We start from the raw sequence: 20330 nt of genomic DNA, 5'->3' as shown, positions 1-20330 counted from the left end.
GTAGTTAAGAAAATTGGCTAATGAGTATAAACCCAGGATTTTTATTTACTTTTATTACTTTTTGTTTGGTTGGTTTTGAGACGGATTTCGCTCTATTTGCCCAGGCTGTAGTGAAACAGCATGATCTCGGTTCATTACAACCTCTGCTTCCCCGGTACAAGCGATTCCCCTGCCTCAGCCTCCCCAGTAGCTGGAAATACAGGCTTGCGCCACCATACCTGGCTAAATTGGTCAGGCTGTTTTCGAACTCATGACCTCAGGTGATCCACCCGCCTCCGTCTCCCAAAGTGATGGAATTACAGGTGTAAACCACTGCGCCCAGCCAGAACGAGGTGTTTTTGAGCGGGTGTCTTGCTCTGTTGCCCAGGCTGGAGTGCAGTGGCGCGGTTTCGGCTCATTGCAACCGCTGCCTCCCGGGCTCAAGGGATTCTCCTGTCTCAGCTTAGTTGTTAAGACTACTAACAGTAGTCTCAGCTTCCCAACTAACCCGGACTGCAGGCGCCTACCACCATGCCCAGCTTTTTTTTTTTTTTTTTTTTTTTTTAGTAGAGACTGAGTTTCACTGTTAGCCAGGATGATCTCGATTTCCTGACTGCGTGATCCGCTGGCCTTGGCCTCCCAAAGTACTGGGATTACAGGCGTGAGCCACCGTGCCTGTAACAAAACGAGAATTTTTAGCTCAATACTCATGGTATTCCCTCACAACAGTCCCCAACAGTGCTCAGAAAAGACAAACTTGTCGGATGATCTTCAGGGACCCAAAGCCTACACATTTCCTACCCCTTTCGATGTCGCGCAGACTGGAATTCACTGGCGCGTTCACATCCTCCTGCTGCCTCTACCTACCGAGTAACTGATAGTACGGAAGCAAGCCATCACACCCGGTTAGTTTTACTTTTTGCAGAGACGAGTTTTGTGTTGCCCAGGCTAATCCGTAACTCCTGGGCTGAAGCGAAGCTCATGCATCGGCCTCCCAAAGTGCTAGGACTACAGGACCTTTCACCAGCAAACACAATCGCTTGATCAATTTTTTTTTTTTTTTTACCAGAAATCTCACTCTTGTTGCCCAGGATGGAATGCAAAGGTGAGATCTCCCGCTCACTGCAAATTGCGCCCCCCGCGTTAATCAGTTCTTCCTCAGCCCCTCCTAAACCAGTAGCTCTGAATACAGAGGCCGACCAACAGACCCGTCTCGTTTTTGTAATTTAGTAGAGACGGGGTTTTACTCTGTTGGTCAAGATGGCCTCGAACGCCTAAATTTAGGCGATCCGCCCGCCTCGGCTGCAAAAATATCTTGGATTACAAATTAGAAAACGGTGGAATTTAGTATTAAAGCTCCATATTTGATATTTGAGTGGCTCTTAAAAGAGCCTTTGGGTTTGAAAGTGCCTACACAGGCATTTACTTGGAGCTGGTGTACTTGGTGACGGCCTTGGTGCCCTCCGACACCGCGTGCTTGGCCAGCTCCCCGGGCAGCAGCAGGCGCACGGCCGTCTGGATCTCCCTGGAGGTGATGGTCGAGCGCTTGTTGTAATGCGCCAGGCGGGAAGCCTCGCCCGCGATGCGCTCGAAGATGTCGTTGACGAAGGAGTTCATGATGCCCATGGCCTTGGAGGAGATGCCGGTGTCGGGGTGGACCTGCTTCAGCACCTTGTACACGTACACGGAGTAGCTCTCCTTGCGGCTGCGCTTGCGCTTCTTGCCGTCTTTCTTCTGCGCCTTCGTTACCGCCTTCTTGGATCCTTTCTTTGGAGCAGGAGCTGACTTAGCTGGCTCAGGCATGTTGTCAGAAGAAAAGAACAATTAGAAAGGAAATATTTCAGTAAGGGCCCGTGTCTACAGGCTCTCCTTTTATAGGCCTTTTATGCAAATAGAGAATTGAAAAAATCGAGCTCTGATTGGCCACTGTATTAGTGACGCAAATATTTAAAGTAGCTTTCACTTTATTTCCTTTCCAATTGGTTGGCTTTTCTAATAATAATTTTAACCAATCAAACTGCGCCATTTACAATTCTACCTATGACTATAATTAGCTTCTTATTCCTCCATCGAGCACACTTTTTTTCTTCATTCTGTGGTTTGTTGCCTCTTCTGTTAGGAAGCCACAATGTCTGGACGTGGAAAACAAGGCGGCAAAGCCCGGGCAAAAGCTAAAACGCGTTCTTCCAGGGCCGGGCTTCAGTTTCCCGTTGGCCGTGTGCACCGTCTGCTCCGCAAGGGCAATTACTCGGAACGAGTCGGGGCTGGCGCGCCGGTCTACCTGGCGGCGGTGTTGGAGTATCTGACTGCAGAGATCTTGGAACTCGCTGGCAACGCGGCCCGCGACAACAAGAAAACCCGCATCATCCCGCGCCACCTGCAGCTGGCCATCCGCAACGACGAGGAGCTTAATAAGCTTCTAGGTCGCGTGACTATCGCACAGGGCGGTGTCCTGCCCAACATCCAAGCCGTACTGCTGCCTAAGAAAACGGAGAGTCACCATAAGGCCAAGGGCAAGTAAAATGATTACTAGTCAAATCCATCAGTGATCTCGAGACCCTGAAACCAAAGGCTCTTTTCAGAGCCACCCACGTTTTCCGTAAAGCGCTGGAGTACACATGGTTCTTGAAATCTAAGTGATTAACGCTCTGCTAGTTCTACAAACGTTTCTAACGTCACTGACACCTTCAAATTCATTTAAAAATGAATTCTTGTTTACTGTTTTGTTAGTTAATAATTCAAATCATTGCTTACATTTTATGCATGAAATTATCTTAGTGATGTTATTTCCAAGCAAAAATGCGTTTTATAAAGGTACACAATACAATTGAACTTATATTTGTTCCACTGAACGGAAATTATTCGCATCGCAAAGTCCATTATTATATTTGGACACATATCCAAATTTACTATACACAGGCTGTTTCTTAATGTCCACTTGTCAGAAAAGACTAAAATATTAATACAGAAATGAGAGAACAAAGAAGGATAGCTGCCCACTAGCATTTCAGGGCAGGTTTTTTAAGTTTTAAAAATGACTTCGTTCCCGCTGGGCGCAGTAGCTCTCAGCTGTGATCCCAGCACTTTGGTAGGCCAAGGTGGGCGGATCACAAGATCAGGAGTTCGAGACTAGCCTGGCCAACATGAAACCATGTCTCTACTAAAAATATGGGCAGACAACAAGGTCTGGGGTTCGAGACCAGGATGGCCAACGTAATGAAACCCCATCTCTACTAAAAATACAAAAATTAGCCAGGTGTGATGGCAATTGCCTGTAGTCCAAGCTACTTGGGAGACTAAGGCAGGAGAATCGCTTGAATCCGAAATTATTTGCAGTGGCAGACAAAAAGATCTAAGAATTAACTTCAATAAGTTTGATACCTTTAATCAATAGTAAATTTTGAGATGGTGAAAGCACATTTCCCTGTAAACTTTGTGTAAACTTTAAATTTTTTATAGTAGGACACATAGGGCCCCTCTCTTTTCTCTGACTGACAAGTCTTGCGATTTTTCTTAAACTAAATTTCCACTTAAAAAAAGATAAAAATAAAGCAATTGCAAGATTAATGTCTATGAAGCCCCATAGTATAAAACCTTGACATCCTTTACTGATTAATCAAATTGGGGCTTAGAAACAATACCCCAAAATGAAGGCCAAAGATTCTACCTCAGAAGCAAAATTTTTCTGGGTCTCCTGCCCTTCTGTGTTTGAGTACCATTCTCCTGTGCGGCTAGACATAAAAACTAGAATTCCTCTTTCCCAGTGTGGCTCATCACAACCAGAATCCTTTTTCCTCAAAGCCATCCATAAAAACTAAAAATATTGCTCTAATTTCCCCTCCACCTTTTTATGTAAAAACCGGCCACAGAGAAACACTCTGACCTACCTAGTTTAATTGCAGGTCATAAGACCCCATTCCAGAGGTGGTGCTGTCGCATACCAAGAAGGCAGGAGTGCATGTTCAAAGAGGTGAGGAATGAAATAAAAATTCTAAGTCCCTTTGACAGAATAATGTACTCTCCTTTGGCTAAAACACCTCAAAAGTTTAAATTCCCAGCCACGACAAGATGGAGGCTGGTCACATTCTGTCTGTTTCTACTTCTCTTTCCCTTTCTAATCGATGCTGGATTTTCTCAAAGTCGGATTTGAGGGAATAAAATGCCAATAAGCCCCTTCCCCACTTACTTTATCTGACCCCTTCCACCCTCCTCAAATGTGTTTCAGACAAGATAGGTATTAAGGACCATAAAGTTTCTTGATAAATGACTGCCGGCCCCCAACTGGTTGTGACCAGTCTCCTGAGAAGGCAGATTATGGGCTTCTGCCCTACATTTCAGTTTTATGTATAGGACCTAATTATAACTCATTTACATGTTAAATCTCCACCCCAAAGTGATCATAGACATATGTTACCTACACAAATACCTAATACCCATGTGCTTGAGTCTTATTCATAAATAATCATAGCTCCTCCTATAACCTATTAAATATGTATACTTGGCCAACACATTCCTCAAAACTTACTGTTTTATCCCTCCCTTCTTCCCTCCAAATGCCTGTCTCTCAGACAAACAAGGCTACCATACATAGCCTTTCAGAAAGGCCACCTTGCAGGCTGCAATCCTTTATGAGAAATAAAGCTATCCTTTCCAAACGTATGAACCTTTTCATTCTTCAGTTGACAGAGGCAAGGAAGAGTCTAGACAGACAGGCCTTGCTCGGTTACATCATACCCCTTTTGTCCTATCAGATTTCTACAAGGTCCATACTTTTTTGAACCTAAGCATAAATGTGGACAATTTTTCCTGTATCTTTATATCTTCATTCTGAAGGCTCCCTTGAACACATTAATAAATTTGTGTAACTATTCTGCAATTAATCTGCCTTTTGTAAGCTAATCTTTCAACAAACCTTCAGAGCTCCCCTTGGCTCTTATAAAATAATCAACACTTTAACTTTTTTATTATTTTTAGACTTCAAAGTAATTTACCTGATGTTATCAGAGTCTTTCTTGGTATTTACGTAGCTTCCAGGAATAGCACATTATTTTCTGAACTTTCTTTTTAGGAAATGGCATTGTGCTTCCAGTGATTCCTCTTGTTTTTTTAAACACCAGAATGTACATTCTATTATACGTACATAGAAAGTTAAGTTTTGGGGACACTAATTCCTTTAAGAATTAGCAGTTGTAAGTTTTTGTACAAAACGTGTTTTTTTCAAAAACATAATATCAGGAAAAATATTCCTATAACACTTCTTTTTTTCTTTCTTTTCTTTTTTTTTTTTTTTTTTTTTTTTTTTTTTTTTTTTTTTTTTTTTTTTTTTTTTTTCCTCATTTTTGGGTCATGCTCTGTTACCCAAACTGGGTGCAGTGTTACAATTATGGCTCACTACATCGTCAAATTTCTATCCTTAAGCAACCCTCCTACCCCAGCCCCTGGGTCACTGACATTATAGGCCTGAGCCACTGTGCCTGGCTAACAGAATTTCAAATAGTCTCCACTTACTGATAGTTTGCCATGGAAAAATTCAAAGGTCAATAATTTTGCTAGTTGCTCACCTATTCTTACTTCAATAACTAATGGTTTAACAAGCCCCTTTAGTTCCTTAACACAATTGTATAGATATGTAGATGTAGGTATAAATAAAGATATTGTTTGGTTATAGATTGAGTCCAGATGCTATAACTGAGTTCATAGAAATATATTGAAAGTCCACACTATTTCAAAGCCTGTGCTGTCAAGATTTGGTAAAGAATCAAGAAACAGAAGAGAAATGGATGATCCTGGCACAATGCTATATATAAAGAATAATGCAAGCCACTACCGTGTTCAGTGGCTCATGCTTATAATCCCAGCACTATTGAAAGCCGAGGTGTGTAGATCACCTGCGGTCAGGAGTTCGAGATCAGCCTGGCCAAAATGTTGAAACTTCGTCTCTAATAAAAATACAAAAATTTGCTGGGCATGGTGGCTCCTGCCTGTAATCCCAGCTACTTGGGATGGTGAGGTAGGAGAATTGCTTGAACTGAGACCCAGGAGGCGGCGGAGGCTGCAGTGAGTGTAGATCACGAAACTGCACTCCAGCCTGGGCTACAGAAAGAGACTCCATCTCAAAACAAAAATAATAATAATAACCCACATATGTAATTTTGAATTTTTGAATAACTCATTTGAAACAGTAATAAGTAGGTAAAGTAATAAGTATCGTATTTAGCCCAAAATACAAAATCTTTATTTTAAAATAAATATAGTCAATATAAAATCAATATTAATGCAAGATTTCACATTCTTTTTTAAAGCTTAAGTCTTCTAAATATGATTGACATTCTATTCAATTTGGCATTACATTTTTGTGGGAAATAACTGGATTTTCATTTTGATTTCATAAACTTGAGTGCTAAAAAATTAAATTCTAATACCTAATTATTCAAAACATATCTAACATGTTTCAGTAACTGGAGTATCGGCTTTTAAATTAAATTAATTAAAATTAGGTAAAATAAAAATTCTGGTTGGGCGTGGTGGCTCATGCCTGTAATCCCAACACTTTGGGAGGTCGGGGCAGACATTAAGGTCAGGAGTTGGATACCAACAAGGCCAACATGGTGAAACCTCGTCACTACTAAAAATACATTTTAAAAACAGCTGGGTGTGGTGGTGAGCACCTGAAATTCCCCCTACTGTGGAGACAGCCAGGGAAATCCCTTTAACCAGAGAGGTGGCGGTTACAGTGAGCTGAGATCTCGCCACTGCACTCCATCCTGGGTGACAAGGCAAGCCTCCTTCTAAAAAAAAAAAAAAAACAGTCCTCAGCTTCAACAGCCACATTTAAAATACGTAGTGGCCACAAGCCTTTTCGACTATTTTATTACACAATGCAAATCCTACCTTAATTTGTGCTCAGGTATGGAGAATGGACATAAGAACTACTGATTAATACCAGTGAGCTGGTAAGTTCTTATGTAATCTTGTAAATTTTGCAGTGACTCCTTAAATCAAAGGTTTACACATATTTCGAGATGAGGATTATGAAAAGAACTTAAGGTAGGGTGGCAAAACGCCGGATTGACAGATTTAAGGACACTGGAGAAGAAATCAAACTATGGGGCATAAAGATGGAATTTCTCACTGTCTCTGTCTTGAACCTTTGATGTAAAGTTTATCTTTTGATTTTGGAAACTTTTTTACATGTAGATATTAATATTCTAATTCTAGAAATGAAGAAACTAAAATGAACATTGGGCCTCGGAACATGAAATGTAGGGAGTAGGGAGAGGAAAAGCAACCGGAGCATAGCTCTCATTGACAAACAGCCCAGCCCACCGATATGTGATCATATTATACAAAAGGATTTCAGTTTTTTTCCTGTTCCCTATAAAACCATTTTGCCAACATGTCTAAGCATTTTACCTTGAGTTAGTGTACAGAATTTTCTTTTTCTGAAATGGAGAAAAGGAAGGGACTCATGTATTTGACATGTGAGATTGAAATGCATGACAATGTGTAAATTCGGTCTTGATTTGCCCACGAGTCCTAATATAAATTCAAATTTGCTAAATAGACACTAATTTGAAAGATGCAATTGTATCAGTCCTGTGGTTAACAGAATTTTTATGAATGCCCTAAAATAGGGCAGGTTTAACAAAATTCAGAGAATGAGCAGGCAGGCACAAAGCCTTGTCTGTCTCCTCCCCTTTCAGCTTGCAGACATCCGCGAGCATTTGTGGGCAGAGATGAATTTGGTTTGGCCTTCTCCCCTCCCTGGAGGGCGAGGTCTCCAATGAATCGTTGATGTCAGTTGCCTTGGACTATATGCCAGCATCAACACCTTACGAAATAGCTTTCCAATAAGAAAGAAACCCTATTGGAAAACAAAAACAAAAGGAAACTAGACCTTTCAACAGGCACGCACGCGCACTATCCCCTTCCGAAATCGTTATAGTACGCTTCTACAAACGCGAACTTGTAAATCTAAACTCTGCCTGGAGGAAAGTAGCCAATAGCTTAAAGGTGTGTAACTTAAAAATTCACAAACTGCTCTTGTCATTGGCTGAAAAAAGAACATCTTACAGGGAATCCGATAGGTTGGTTTACAATATCGTGTTAAGCTATAGTATCATTCCCTAAGAATATTTCCCAGTAAACTAATTTTCATTTTCAAAGTAATTTAGAACTGTTGAGTTTGGAAGCGAAAACCAAGTTAAGAAGTCCTGTTTTTTTTGTTTTTTTGTGGGTTTTTTTGGTGAGTCCAGTTCCTACAAAAGTTCTGTTGGGTGTGTGTTAAATTGTTCAGCGCAACTCAGCTCTTTCCCGCAGGAATCCGGAGAAGCTGCGCCATTGTTGTCTTATAAACAACCTTCTGAGACTCTCTTCGCCGCCATCTTTTTCAATTTACTGTAGTGAAAATAGTTTTCTTGACAGCTATTGCCATTATGCTTTGACATTTTGATTTCCGCAAAACAAAATGATAACGTGAAATCCTTTGAGTCAAATCCCGTATTAAAGCGGCAGGGATTTGGGGATGTTAGACTTACTCTAACAAAAATGAAACACAAAGTTCCTTGTGTTTAAACAGTATATCTTAGAAAAGTATATTTGACTCAATTAGCTATGTACTCTATAATGAAACCAGAACTCATTGAGAGATACTTAGACAATGGATTTTAAACGAGTGAATAGAGAAGGGAAAAACTTGAGGACTATTAAGCCGAAAAAAACATGGTTTTGAAAAAAATTCTAAAGAACTTTCTAATTCAAATACATTCTATTTTTTTATAGCTAAACAGGATAAAAGTTCAATCTGTTAAGTTAAATGATGAAAGTGTTTGCAGGTTATGCTCTATGTGAAACATCAAAGAAACCTGTAACAAAAACGACTTGTTTAAAGGTACCCAAATTTACCAATCAGAATCTTGCTCTGAAAAAATAAACCAATGGAAAATGGCTACGAGCACTTCCGTAATGTAGCAACCTATCACTAACAGGGATTGTCCACAATCCAATCACATTTAGTCTGTTCCTTTATAAATAGAGGGGTAAGCCGGTTTTCCTAATCTACTTGCTTCTGAGGCCAGTGATGGCGCGTACTAAGCAGACTGCCCGGAAATCTACCGGCGGTAAAGCGCCGCGCAAGCAGCTGGCAACCAAGGCGGCGCGTAAGAGCGCTCCGGCAACCGGCGGCGTGAAGAAGCCCCACCGCTACCGCCCCGGTACTGTGGCTCTGCGCGAGATCCGTCGGTACCAGAAGTCCACCGAGCTGTTAATTCGGAAGTTGCCGTTTCAGCGCCTGGTGCGAGAAATCGCTCAAGACTTCAAGACCGACCTGCGCTTTCAAAGTTCGGCCGTGATGGCGCTGCAGGAGGCCTGCGAGGCCTACTTGGTAGGGCTTTTTGAAGACACCAACCTGTGCGCCATCCATGCCAAACGCGTCACCATCATGCCCAAGGACATCCAACTTGCCCGCCGCATTCGTGGTGAGAGAGCGTAAATTGCTTTGAGTACCAACCTTAAATCCAAAGGCTCTTTTCAGAGCCAACCACTTTATCCATGAAAAAAAGCTGTAACCCTTTAAGACTCACTAGTTTACGAGACTGTACTAATCTAAACAGATCTTTGAAATTCTGATATCCAGTCCCCTTAATTTACTTCTTAACTTCAACTCCCAAATTTAAGCGCCTTCTCAGGTTTCGCCTGGGGTTCCCCCAACTCTGGCACTTTTGGTCTGAATCAGGTCGCCTTGTTCCACTAGTGTTTTGAAGCCCAGCTACTTGTCAGAGACGGCCACCGCCTTGGGCCGGTGAAGGTTACCGTCTCTGCGCCTAATAGTGGTCCAAAGCAAAGGTTATTAGATGGAACACAGGCCTGTGGCATTAACAGACAGCTTTTGCCGACTTGGCAACCTTGCTTAGGTTATAAACTACAGGAGTCAAAGGCGCAGATGGGTGTGTCTCAGATACACCCGAGTGCTAAAGGAAAATGCAGAAATCATAGCCTTTTCAACTTTCCAGCTGGTACCTTAAAAGCACTCTTCAACTACTAGTTACCCTGTCTTAAATCTCGTTAAGGGTACCCCATATTTATCAAAATGGAAATCCTTTGATGGCTTGAAAGTTACTGCAGAAAATATCTGCCTTTCCTTTCCATACAAAAGTACAGTTACGGCTATACCATATTTTCTTCCCGTGAAAAGTTTCCTCACAACTTCTAAACCGGTAGCTGAAGGCAAGGGAAATAATTCTGTTCTGAAATCATACAGGCTGTTATTTGGAAATGTAGATGAGTGTATATACCATATGGGACACTACATGCCATTTGGAAGAATTTTGTTTATTTAAATATTTCAGCAAATTCCTCAGTTTTGAAATGGGGTGGTGTATCGTTAACTTTCACTGAGAAGTTTCTATTACTTTTTTTTCCAATGAGCTGTTTTCCCTTAAGTAGCACTAAGAGGTTAGCCATGTGGTACAAATAATTGTGAGAAAGCTGTAAATAGCTATGCAGACCAAGATAGCCATAGTAAGAACTCCTGGAAAGATTATGGAAGAAATCTTTGTTCATGGAAGCCTGTCCAACATAAAGACTTGAGTCCTACGGAATTGGATTCAGTGCATGAGGAAAACAGCATAACTCCATAATTAAGGTAACTGCAGTCAGGTATTTGTAATATACTACACATGCTATTATTCTGGATAAAAGTATTCTCTATGTGAATCTTGTTTCCTCTATGTGAATCTTGTTTCCTGTATCCTGTACTTTCTTTAAGGTTCTAGCTCAGCAAGATTTAACCTGTATTTCTCTTATAGCTGTTGGACTTCAGTACATGGGGACTTGGAGGTGGTGGGCACAGAATGTATCTTTTTATATTATTTAATCCACCAGAACATCTAGCATGGTCATTTGCCCAAAAGAAAGCCTCAGGAAATGTAGTCAAGTTCAGATTTAAAGTAAAAGATTACTGAACAGAATTTACCATTTACTGTATTCCTGGTTACAAAAATAAAAGATAGAGTTTACATAATTTTAATATGTAGTTTTTCTAAATAGGAAAAAAAAAATCCACAGTTACTGAGTGGCTGCAATGGGCCAGAAGTCATGGAGTAATTTATGAAGCCTCCAAAAATGTAATATCAATGGTTATCAATTATCTAAAACAAATTAAGAAACTGGAACTAAGAAAATATCAGATAGTACTGCAACCAAAACTTTCCCCACTAGGCATTAATGTTTTAAACAAACAGCCTCACCAGAATTTTCATCAGTTAATTCTGAGGGCTTTATCACCTGAAAGAGCTACCAAAGAAATACTAATATGTTTTAATTTTTCTTATACAATAAAAGAAATGAATGTTTTAAAATTTGCAGGATCTTAAGCTAGCCATGGTGGCTCACACCTGTAATCCCAGCACTTTCAGAGGCCAAGACAGGCAGATCACCTAAGGTCAGGAGTTCAAGAAAAGCTTGGCCAACATGGTGAAACTTTTGTCTCCACTAAAAAAAAAAAATGCAAAAATTAGCCAGGCATGGTGGCATGTGCCTGTAATCCCAGCTACTTGGGAGGCTGAGGCTAGGAGAATCAAACCTTCGAGGCTAAGGCTGCAGTGAGCCAAGACCATGCCACTGCACTCTAGGCTAGGTGACAAAGCAAGATTCCCTCTTAAAGAGAATAATAACAATAGAATGAAATGTACAGGATCTTATATGATTGTGAAGTTCTATTTTACTATAATTAGTACTGCAAACTGTACAGAAAAGTAGCTGATATATATACATTGAAATATGACATTAACATTGACAAATTTTAGCCTTTCGGCATACTATTCAAATAATAGCCTTGATTTAACCACATATACACACACAACTTTTTTTTAAGGCATGCACTGAGATAGCAGTAAATAGTACCAGATGTATTTAAAATAAATTGTGATTTTATGAAGATCAAAAGTCTGACTCGTGTCAGATCGTATTTTCTATGTACCTGCTTGCACACTGTATTGTATATCCATTTCAGTTACATAGTTGCCTGCAAGTACTTATGATTTTTTCAAAAAGTATGTAATCTCTGAATAACCAGTAGCTTCATATTACAAAAATAATAACTAAAGCTCTAGACAATTCAGAAATCCCATTTTATTATTTCTCCATACCCTCCCTACTTGACCTGTCAACAGCAAATACCGGTATGTAAAATATTGGAATTTGCACTGTAAAGGTCAAATTTTTTGTTTCTTTGTTTTTATTTTGTAGTTGCCCCAACTAAAAATTGCATACATAAAATGATATACTCAGAAGATAAGGAAGATTGTCTGTAAATCAGGCAGTGGAAACAAGGGTCATGAAAGGACCAGAGAAAGTTGTTACCCTTGGTTTCCCACACAGGAAAACAGAAAATAAAATCACTGAATTTGATGACTATCTGACAATAATTAACCCAATTGATTGAATTTTTTAATTCAGACACACACACGCGCGCACACACACACACACATGCCCCTAGAGTAGTGGAAAAGAAGACAAATGTTCTAGAGTTCAGTTTAGTTAATGGGACAAAATAATTGATGCATTAAAATTTTTCTATTGATAATAATTATTCTCAACTCTTAAATGTCATGAAAGCACATTTTCAGAGATAAGTTTATGGTTTGAATTAGAGGAAGTTTTGCATGGAGATGTAACTTCAGAATGAATTGGAAGTACTGAAAAGATTCTCACAGGAAACTGCTCCTGAACAAAGCTGTAAAAAAAAGAAAAGAAATCGAAAGGCTGCATTGTTATTAGTGTCTGTAAATGTGAGCAGACAGTATTATGAAAAGAGGCTACAGGGCTTTCCCTTGAACCTAGAAGTCAATGACTTTTTTAATAAGGTGTATTTGGTTTTTGTTTTTGAAAATGGGCCGGGCGTGGTGGTTCACAGCTATCGACCTAGCACTTCGGGAGGCTGAGGTGGATGAATCACCTGAGGTCAGGAGTTCGAGACCAGCCTAATCAACATGGTAAAACCCCCATCTCTAGTAAAAACGCCAAAAAAAAAATTTAGCCAGGTATGGTAGCGTGTGCCTGTAAGACTAGCTACCTGGGAGGCTGAGGCAGGAGAATCACTGGAACACTGGAGGCGGAGGCTGCAGGGACCCAAGATTGTGCCACAGCACTCCAGCCTGGTCAACAGCACGAGACTGTCTCAAAAAAAAAAAAAGGTTAAGAATTTAGAAATTTGAGGCTAGAGAAATTAGGGAACCAGTTAGTGAGCAATGGAATCATCCCAACTATGAGAGAATGAAGAGAGAATGTAGAAGGAAGAAAATGTTAGAATTACTGAGACTTCTTTAAAAATCAGCCAGATTTAGGCTGGGTGTGGTGGCTAATGCCTTTAATTAATCCCAGCATTTTGGGAGGCCAAGGACGGCAGATCACAAGGTCAGGTGTTCAAGACTAGACTGGCCAACATGGTGAAACTGTCTCTACTAAAACATACAAAAATTAGCTGGGCATGGTGGCCCCTGCTTGTAATCCCAGCTACTTGGAAGGCTGAGGTAGGAGAATTGCTTGAACCGAGACCCTGGAGGCGGAGGTTTCAGTGAGCCAAGATCAGGCCACTGCACTCCAGCCTGGGCTACAAATCAAGACTCCATCTAAAAAAATAAATAAAAATAAAAATCAACTAGATTTAATGACTGTGTAACAGGGATATTTTAGACCCCCACACAACACCATGAAAATCTGCTTCCTCCAGTTAAAAGAAAGTAGTGACTTCAGGCTAATCCTAAAAATTACTTTTGTGTCAGACCTATGCCATAGCATAAATACTCTCCAGCAACAAAGATAATATAAAAATCCCTCCACAACTTCCATGCTAAGACATTATTAATCTTTACAAGTCTCAAGGTACTTATTACAACTGCTACCAAACTAAGATACGGAAAAAGATTTAAATAACACCAGATTTCCTTGAAATCAAGTGTGTGTCCTCTGTGGTAAATGAATATGAATTTATATAAATCAGAGCAACTCTAGATCCTTGATTGAATCATTATGTTTAATTCCTTCTGTTGAATTCCAAACACATTGTGAAATGGGTACTTCACAAGGGGCCTGAAATAGAAATACATAAATTCTGCTTCTTTCTCAATACCAGGCCTTTTCCAGTTGATATAACAGAAGTAAAGCAGTTTAAGAATACTAGGAATTAAGAAACTTGTTTGAGACCTAGATCCACCATTTACTGACAGCAAATTTTCATTTCCTGCCATTTCTCTTTTCTAAGCCCCAAGTCTCCTAAAGGTAAAACAAGCATTTTAGCTATGCCTAATATCAATGCATTATAACTACCCAAGTAAGGCAGTTAAATAACTGCTTTGTAAAAGTAAGGAACTAGAGGTATATTATAGTCATTTGGACTGTTCTTAAGGAATGCCACATTCCCCACCTAATTCTGTTATTCCTTATCACTTTTCATCAAAAGCCTAAATCTTGTCATTTTCCCACGTATCTTCTCCCCATTGGGGATTGGGAAAACCCAAACTGAAGGCCTTAGAAGCACCCTCAGAAGCAGAAGTTTGTCTCTGACCTCCTGCTCTCCTTTGGCCTCTCATTGAGGCTGCACATAAGAACTAGAACCCCTCTTCCCCAAGGTGGTTATAGAAACCAGAACCCCTTTTTCTTCATAAAGCCATAAAACCTAAAAATTTTACTGTACCGTTTCTCCCTCGTTTCTGTGTGAAAGCTAGCCGTAAAGAAGTACATGTCTTACGTTGTTCGGCTATAGGTCATAAGTCTCATTCCAGAGAGGGTCCTACCCAATACGCAGAAGGAATTTCAGCAGAGGCTAAGAAGAGTCCAGACAGAGGCCTTGCTGTGTTTCCCCAGTCTATTAGCATTAGATGAAACACTCTGGCCAATTACAGTTTACATGGCAGTTGATACTTTGTTGAACCTAAGCATAAAAATGGACAGTTTGCCCTGTACTTCTGGGCCTTCATTCTGTAGGTGCCCATGTCACAAAAGCCTGTGATGAAGTATGACTTTTCTATTAATCTGTCTGTTTTCTGTTGATTTTCATTGAACTTTCAGAGGGTGAAGAAGTTTGGCTCACCCCTGCATACCTGTCTTTCCCACTCAATGACACAATCTATTATTTTCAAAAAGATTATTTTCAATAAATATTTCACAAGCAGGCACAGTGGCTTATGCCTGTCATTCTAGCACTTTGGGTGGCCGAGGCGGGCAGATCACGAGGTCAGGAGTTCAAGATCAGCCTGGCCAACATGATGAAACCCTCTCTGTTCTAGAAATACAAAAATTAGCTAGGAACTGTGGTGCGTGCCTGTAATCCCAGCTACCCGGGAGGCTGACACAGAATTGCTTGAACCGGGACCTGGGAGGCAGAGGTTGCAATGAGCCAATATCGCACCACTGCACTCCAGTCTGGGCTACAGAGCAAAACTCTGCCTTTAAAAAAAAAGAGCACATCCTCCCATTTATTCAGATCCCCTTCTCAATCAAGCCACTCTCATACTGGGAGGTATTTTGGCTTTCTCTACAAAGAAATTGTGTGATGTAGCCATAGTTCCCAAGAAATTAAGCTCCTGCTAAACTAGAAAAATAGGCTACATTTCATTTTGGGGGGCTGGGAGGCAAATAATAATGTAAAATATAAAATATTAACTAATAAACATAATGTAAACAAAGAAGTAAGATTAAGAGGTATTATCCTCATAAAGGATTTATAATATTTGGTCCCACTGCAAACTTGTTTAAGAATTCATGACTTGGACCGGGCACGGTGGTTCACGCCTGTAATCTTAGCACTTTGGGAGGCCAAGGCAGGGAGGGAGGGGGGTGGGGGGATCACGAAGTCAAGAGATCAAGACCATCCTGGCCAACATGAAGAAATTCCGTCTCTACAAAAAATACAAAAATTAGCTGAGCATTGTGACACACGCCTGTAGTCCCAGCTACTCGGGAGGCTGAGGCAGGAGAATTCCTTGAACCCAGGAGACGGAAGTTGCAGTGAGCCAAGATCACACCACTGCACTCCAGCCTGGCCAACAAGAGTGAAACTCAGTCACAAACAAACAAAAACAGTTTATGACTTGTTTTTTGCTATGTACTCTAGATTCTGGAAATCTATAGACACGTTCTCAAAACCATATTTTTAAAAAAATATATACAGGGTAAGAAAGGTAGTGACACTAAAAGTTTTTTTCTTAAAGTCTGTATATACTTCAGTTACACATCAAATAAGATCTAGCAGAAAGTGTAATGTTAGTTTGAAAGGTTCACAATTAGTGTAAACTATACCTACAATAAGTACAAAGTGATATGAAAATATCTGTGATTATCATTGATGTGAAATCCGGTGATTAGCTGCCTGAACTCAAAGGAAATACCAAATTGCATTTAGGATTTGTGAAAATCATGTAATCTTTTCCCATCTAGAGTTCCATAAACATCTGTAGAAATCAGATTATGTCCAGATTTCTCAGCACAGTTAAGTGGGCTTTCCTAAAATCAAAAACAAAATTAAACAACACCTCAGCTTCCCAGATAAAATGGAAATAGTGGTACATACAGGTCAGCCCACCTTCCTAGGGCTCATTTTCTTTGTCTTGGTAACCCCAATTTCAGGTTCCTTGCTGCCTTCCCCAAGGTTTCTCCTTTCATACTTTTCACTATCCCTTAGCCTCAGGGTGATAGCAATACTTATATCCCAGCATACACAAATTTTAATAATCGTACTCTGGTGAAAAATTTTCTCTAGGAAAAACCAAGCAAATAAAAATCTAAAAATACATTATTATTGGTTAATTCATCAGCAGGCTGTGCAAACCAATGGAAGAGCATGTTTTACAAAACTGAGACACAGACTATGATGACTTCTTCCCCGATTGGCTTAATACTAGAATTGTATTTTTTCCCTAATATTATCTGGCCGCGGGAAACAAGACCAAAATCTCGGCAAACGCAAGACCTGCTCTTCCCACGCGGGCCTACAGTTGCCAGCAGGGTTAATATACCGCGTACTCCGCAAAGACAGCTACTCCGAGCGGGTTGGGCCAGCACGCGGGTGTTACCTGGAGGCAGTCCTACAAAGTTAAAAGTAGGCAAAAATAAGTGAACAGCCAAGAGAGACTCACTCTGGGAAAATAAGTCCTGGAGATGCTGGCCACTAACAGAAAAGAAACAATAACCACACTGCCTTTCCGCCTGCCCCCGCCCCCCGCCCCCACCGCCTATAGGAAGTGTCGCTCTGTCGCCCAGGTTGGAATGCAGCGGCGCGATCTCGGTTCACTGCAACCTCAGTCTCCCGAGTTCAAGGCTCCGCGTAGTAGCTGGGATTACAGGCGTGCGCCACCACGCCCCGGCGATTTTATGTATTTTTTACTAAAGACGGGGTTTCACCATGGTCAGGCTGGTCTCAAACTGCTGACCTCATGATCCACCCGTCTTGGCCTCCCAAAGTGCTGAGATTGCAGGCATGAGCTACCGCGCCCGGCCCCAAAATGCGTTTCCAACAACTTACCTGACGGCCGGAACCCCAGATTCGGGAGCGGGTAACAAAGCCTGCGAAAAGACGGGCATTTGGCGCCACCTACAGCTGACCATCGCCAACGATTGGTTACACAAGATCGTGGGCCGCAGGAACCCTTCGCAGGCAACGTCCTGCTCAAAACCAGAAGGGCTATAGCTCAAAAAGTAATCTCAACACTAAAGTAAAGCAAAGCATTTAAACCATATCACTGGTACCAGGAGTAAAATCGTTACAAGCCACTTTTAGGCGCCTCGCTTTAAGAGAAATCAGCTAGCCAATCACACACCAGGGCGGGAATTTAAAGAAAAACCTGGGGGTAGTGGCTCAAGTAGCCATAGCTACTCCGGTGGCTGTGGCGGGAGGATCTTCGCACCCAGGCTGCAGGGAACGGTGAGCTTACTTGAACCCCAACTTGCATTGACTAGGGTAGACCCGTCCGCCATTCCCACACCACCCCGTTCCTCTAAGAAAACAAGTTACAGCTCTTTTTACTGAGATCTCTAGGTGGCTCTGAAAAGAGCCGTTTAAATTTTCAGAGGAACGTCCCGCCAGTTTCACTTTTTCTTCGGAGCCGCCTTCTTCGCCTTTGTAACCTTCGGCTTCGCCGCTTTAGGCTTGGCTGCCTTGGGTTTAGGAACTTTGGCCTTGGCCGGACTCTTGGCAGCTTTCTTCGGCTGTGATGTTTTCACCTTTTTCGCACTCTTGGCAGCTTTCTTGGTCCCAGCAGCTGTTGCCCCCTTTCTTGCTTTCTTAGGGGTCTTCTTGACGCTTTTCTTGGGGGTAACGGCACCAGTCGCCTTCTTGGCTTTCTTGGCTGCCCCTGCGGGCTTCTTAGGCTTGGCAGCACCAGCCTTCTTAGCCTTAGGCTTAGCTTCCCCGGAAGCCGCCTTCTTGTTGAGTTTGAAGGAGCCAGAAGCACCAGTGCCTTTAGTCTGCACCAGGGTGCCTTTGCTCACCAAACTTTTGAGGCCAAGCTTGATGCGGCTGTTGTTTTTCTCTACATCGTATCCGGCAGCCGCAAGCGCTTTTTTAAGCGCGGCAAGAGAAACGCCGCTGCGCTCCTTGGAAGCTGCCACTGCCTTGGTGATGAGCTCAGACACTGGGGGTCCCGATGCCTTGCGTTTTCCAGCCGCTGCGCCTGCTTTCTTCACCTTCTTCTTCACAGGTGTTTTTTCCGCGGGTGCAGGAGTGGTAGGAGCCACTGGAGCAGTCTCCGACATGTTGCTGTCTTGCCAAAGACAAAAGTAAGCTCAAAGTGTCAGAGCGGCTTGTCCTCTCCGGCGGAGGCTGAGCGTTTATATAGAGAGACGCTGAGCGATGATTGGTTCCCTGCTCCATGCGCGGCCCTGCTGGAAAAGGACTCTTCGGCTCTACTGCGCTGCTGTGTTTGTTGCCCCTTAAAAAAGAGTAAAAATATAAGAAATCTGAGCAGGAAATAATTAGGGATTTGGGGGAAACTGACCCGAGAGGCTTCGGGCTTCCTTCCTGCCTTAGTTTCTGTGCATAGTTTTAAAACCGGCATCTTCAAAGTTTCCTTATTCCCCCAACTCTCTTTCAAACTTCAGTCAAATCGAGACAACTTTCAGGTTTTCCTTAAAAATACTATTTTTCCCTCTTTCATTTGCAAATGTCTATTCCAGGACATTGTTCCCTACATTCTTATCTTCTTGACTTTATACAGGTAAACTCATTTTTCCACAAATGTGTAGGAAAATTGGTTTTTTTCGCAAGAACAGTAGCACAGGCTCTCTGGCGAGCTGTTTGCATCAAGCTCTAGGAACTGGCACCGGGGTAGAAAGTTCTATGTACAAGAAGGGTGATTATTTTAGAAAAGACGGGTTTTTTTGTTTGGTTGGTTTTTGTTTTTAAATAGCATTTAAGTTACTAGTATGTAAGCTGGATTTGATCTCAATATTTTAGTGGTTTAAAAATTTCCAGAAGGATCAGGGTGGGGTTACATCATTCTTCTTATAGAAAAAAGTCCTAAACAGTGACCAATCTTCTCTTAAAAGTTAGGATCATGGATTTTTCAGACCTAAAATAGGCATTAAAGATCAACTACCACATCTCCTTAAAGAAAACTGAATCAAGAAATAATAGAATGGCAGGCCAACATCATGTTACCAACTGTGAGCACTGAGAGCGAGAGCTTCTGAGCATTAACAGTTCACATGTTCCTGTCCCATCACTTTAAAATTGTAAATAATTTAATGGAAGACTACTTTTTTTTTGCCAATATTCACCATAGAATTTTGTACATATTTTTATAATTTAAAGTCACATTTAAAATACAAATTTTGGTTCGTCTTTCTCTCTCTCTCCAACCTGGTTGAATAAATGGTAAAAATCACTATTTACTAAAATAAAATACAAATTTCAACATTACAAGTGTGGACATTGAGGATTAGAGAGGAAAAAAATCTCATTAAAATCACTTTCAAAATTTTCATCATTCTCCTTGGACTTTTTACTCACAAAATATAAACTGAGCTGTCACACCCAAAATTAATTGGTTGAATATGTCCACCTAAGGAGCTAAACAAACATTTCACAGCAAACATGAGTAACTTCACTATTCCTTATCTTTCAGTTTGCAATGCACATGATGGAATTAGGTTATTATTGGATAATTAAGCATAAAATTAATATTTTCCATCAAATAATTGGATGCTGAAATGAACTCCTATGTTTGTTAAATAAACGAGTAATTTGATATTCTGTTTCTACTAACAAAAATACTCCTATTTCAGAAAATCAAGTTATTTTGGCCTACCCTCCATAGTGATTAGAGGACTTTTTCATGTAAATCCTAGGTAAATTCTTT

General features: G+C 41.1%; 4 protein-coding genes across 5 annotated transcripts in view; 2 read left to right on the top strand and 2 right to left on the bottom strand.

The window, feature by feature from the left end:
* Positions 1–2599, top strand: part of LOC108287012 (histone H2A type 1-B) — a 12428-nt gene extending 9829 nt beyond the window's left edge. Inside the window, exons 2-3 of one of the 2 annotated variants that reach the window (XM_017505186.2) lie at positions 1049–1084; positions 2099–2599. In XM_017505186.2, coding sequence (XP_017360675.1) covers positions 2108–2500 — 393 coding nt within the window. In that variant the 5' untranslated portion in view covers positions 1049–1084; positions 2099–2107 and the 3' untranslated portion in view covers positions 2501–2599. The remainder of the gene's footprint in view (positions 1–1048; positions 1085–2098) is intronic. The other variant, XM_017505187.2, reaches the window with a different exon arrangement.
* Positions 1–20330, top strand: part of LOC108287078 — a 73466-nt gene that overhangs the window by 10207 nt on the left and 42929 nt on the right. The window contains exons 3-6 of the mRNA XM_037730158.1: positions 709–813; positions 1398–1659; positions 2099–2449; positions 9014–9387. Of these exons, the coding sequence (XP_037586086.1) occupies positions 709–813; positions 1398–1659; positions 2099–2449; positions 9014–9387 (1092 nt within the window). The remainder of the gene's footprint in view (positions 1–708; positions 814–1397; positions 1660–2098; positions 2450–9013; positions 9388–20330) is intronic.
* LOC108287016 (histone H2B type 1-C/E/F/G/I) lies at positions 1313–2180 on the bottom strand. Its single transcript, XM_017505191.2, has one exon. It carries the CDS (start codon positions 1780–1782, stop codon positions 1402–1404), a length of 381 nt encoding a protein of 126 aa, XP_017360680.1. The 5' UTR covers positions 1783–2180; the 3' UTR covers positions 1313–1401.
* On the bottom strand, positions 17452–18797 carry H1-3 (H1.3 linker histone, cluster member). The gene has a single exon (XM_017505176.2). The coding sequence runs from the start codon at positions 18724–18726 to the stop codon at positions 18061–18063; it is 666 nt and encodes a 221-aa protein (XP_017360665.1). The 5' UTR covers positions 18727–18797; the 3' UTR covers positions 17452–18060.

This window comes from Cebus imitator, unplaced genomic scaffold (assembly GCF_001604975.1).
Source record: "Cebus imitator isolate Cc_AM_T3 unplaced genomic scaffold, Cebus_imitator-1.0 Scaffold335, whole genome shotgun sequence".
Taxonomy (NCBI): Eukaryota; Metazoa; Chordata; class Mammalia; order Primates; family Cebidae; genus Cebus; species Cebus imitator.
The sequence above is the reverse complement of the archived record's forward strand: the minus strand, read 5'-3'. Positions and strand labels throughout refer to the sequence as shown.

Bases quoted from the DNA above. Each gene is read 5' to 3' on its own strand.
- LOC108287016 (XM_017505191.2), bottom strand. From the start codon at position 1,782: ATGCCTGAGCCAGCTAAGTCAGCTCCTGCTCCAAAGAAAGGATCCAAG.
- H1-3 (XM_017505176.2), bottom strand. From the start codon at position 18,726: ATGTCGGAGACTGCTCCAGTGGCTCCTACCACTCCTGCACCCGCGGAA.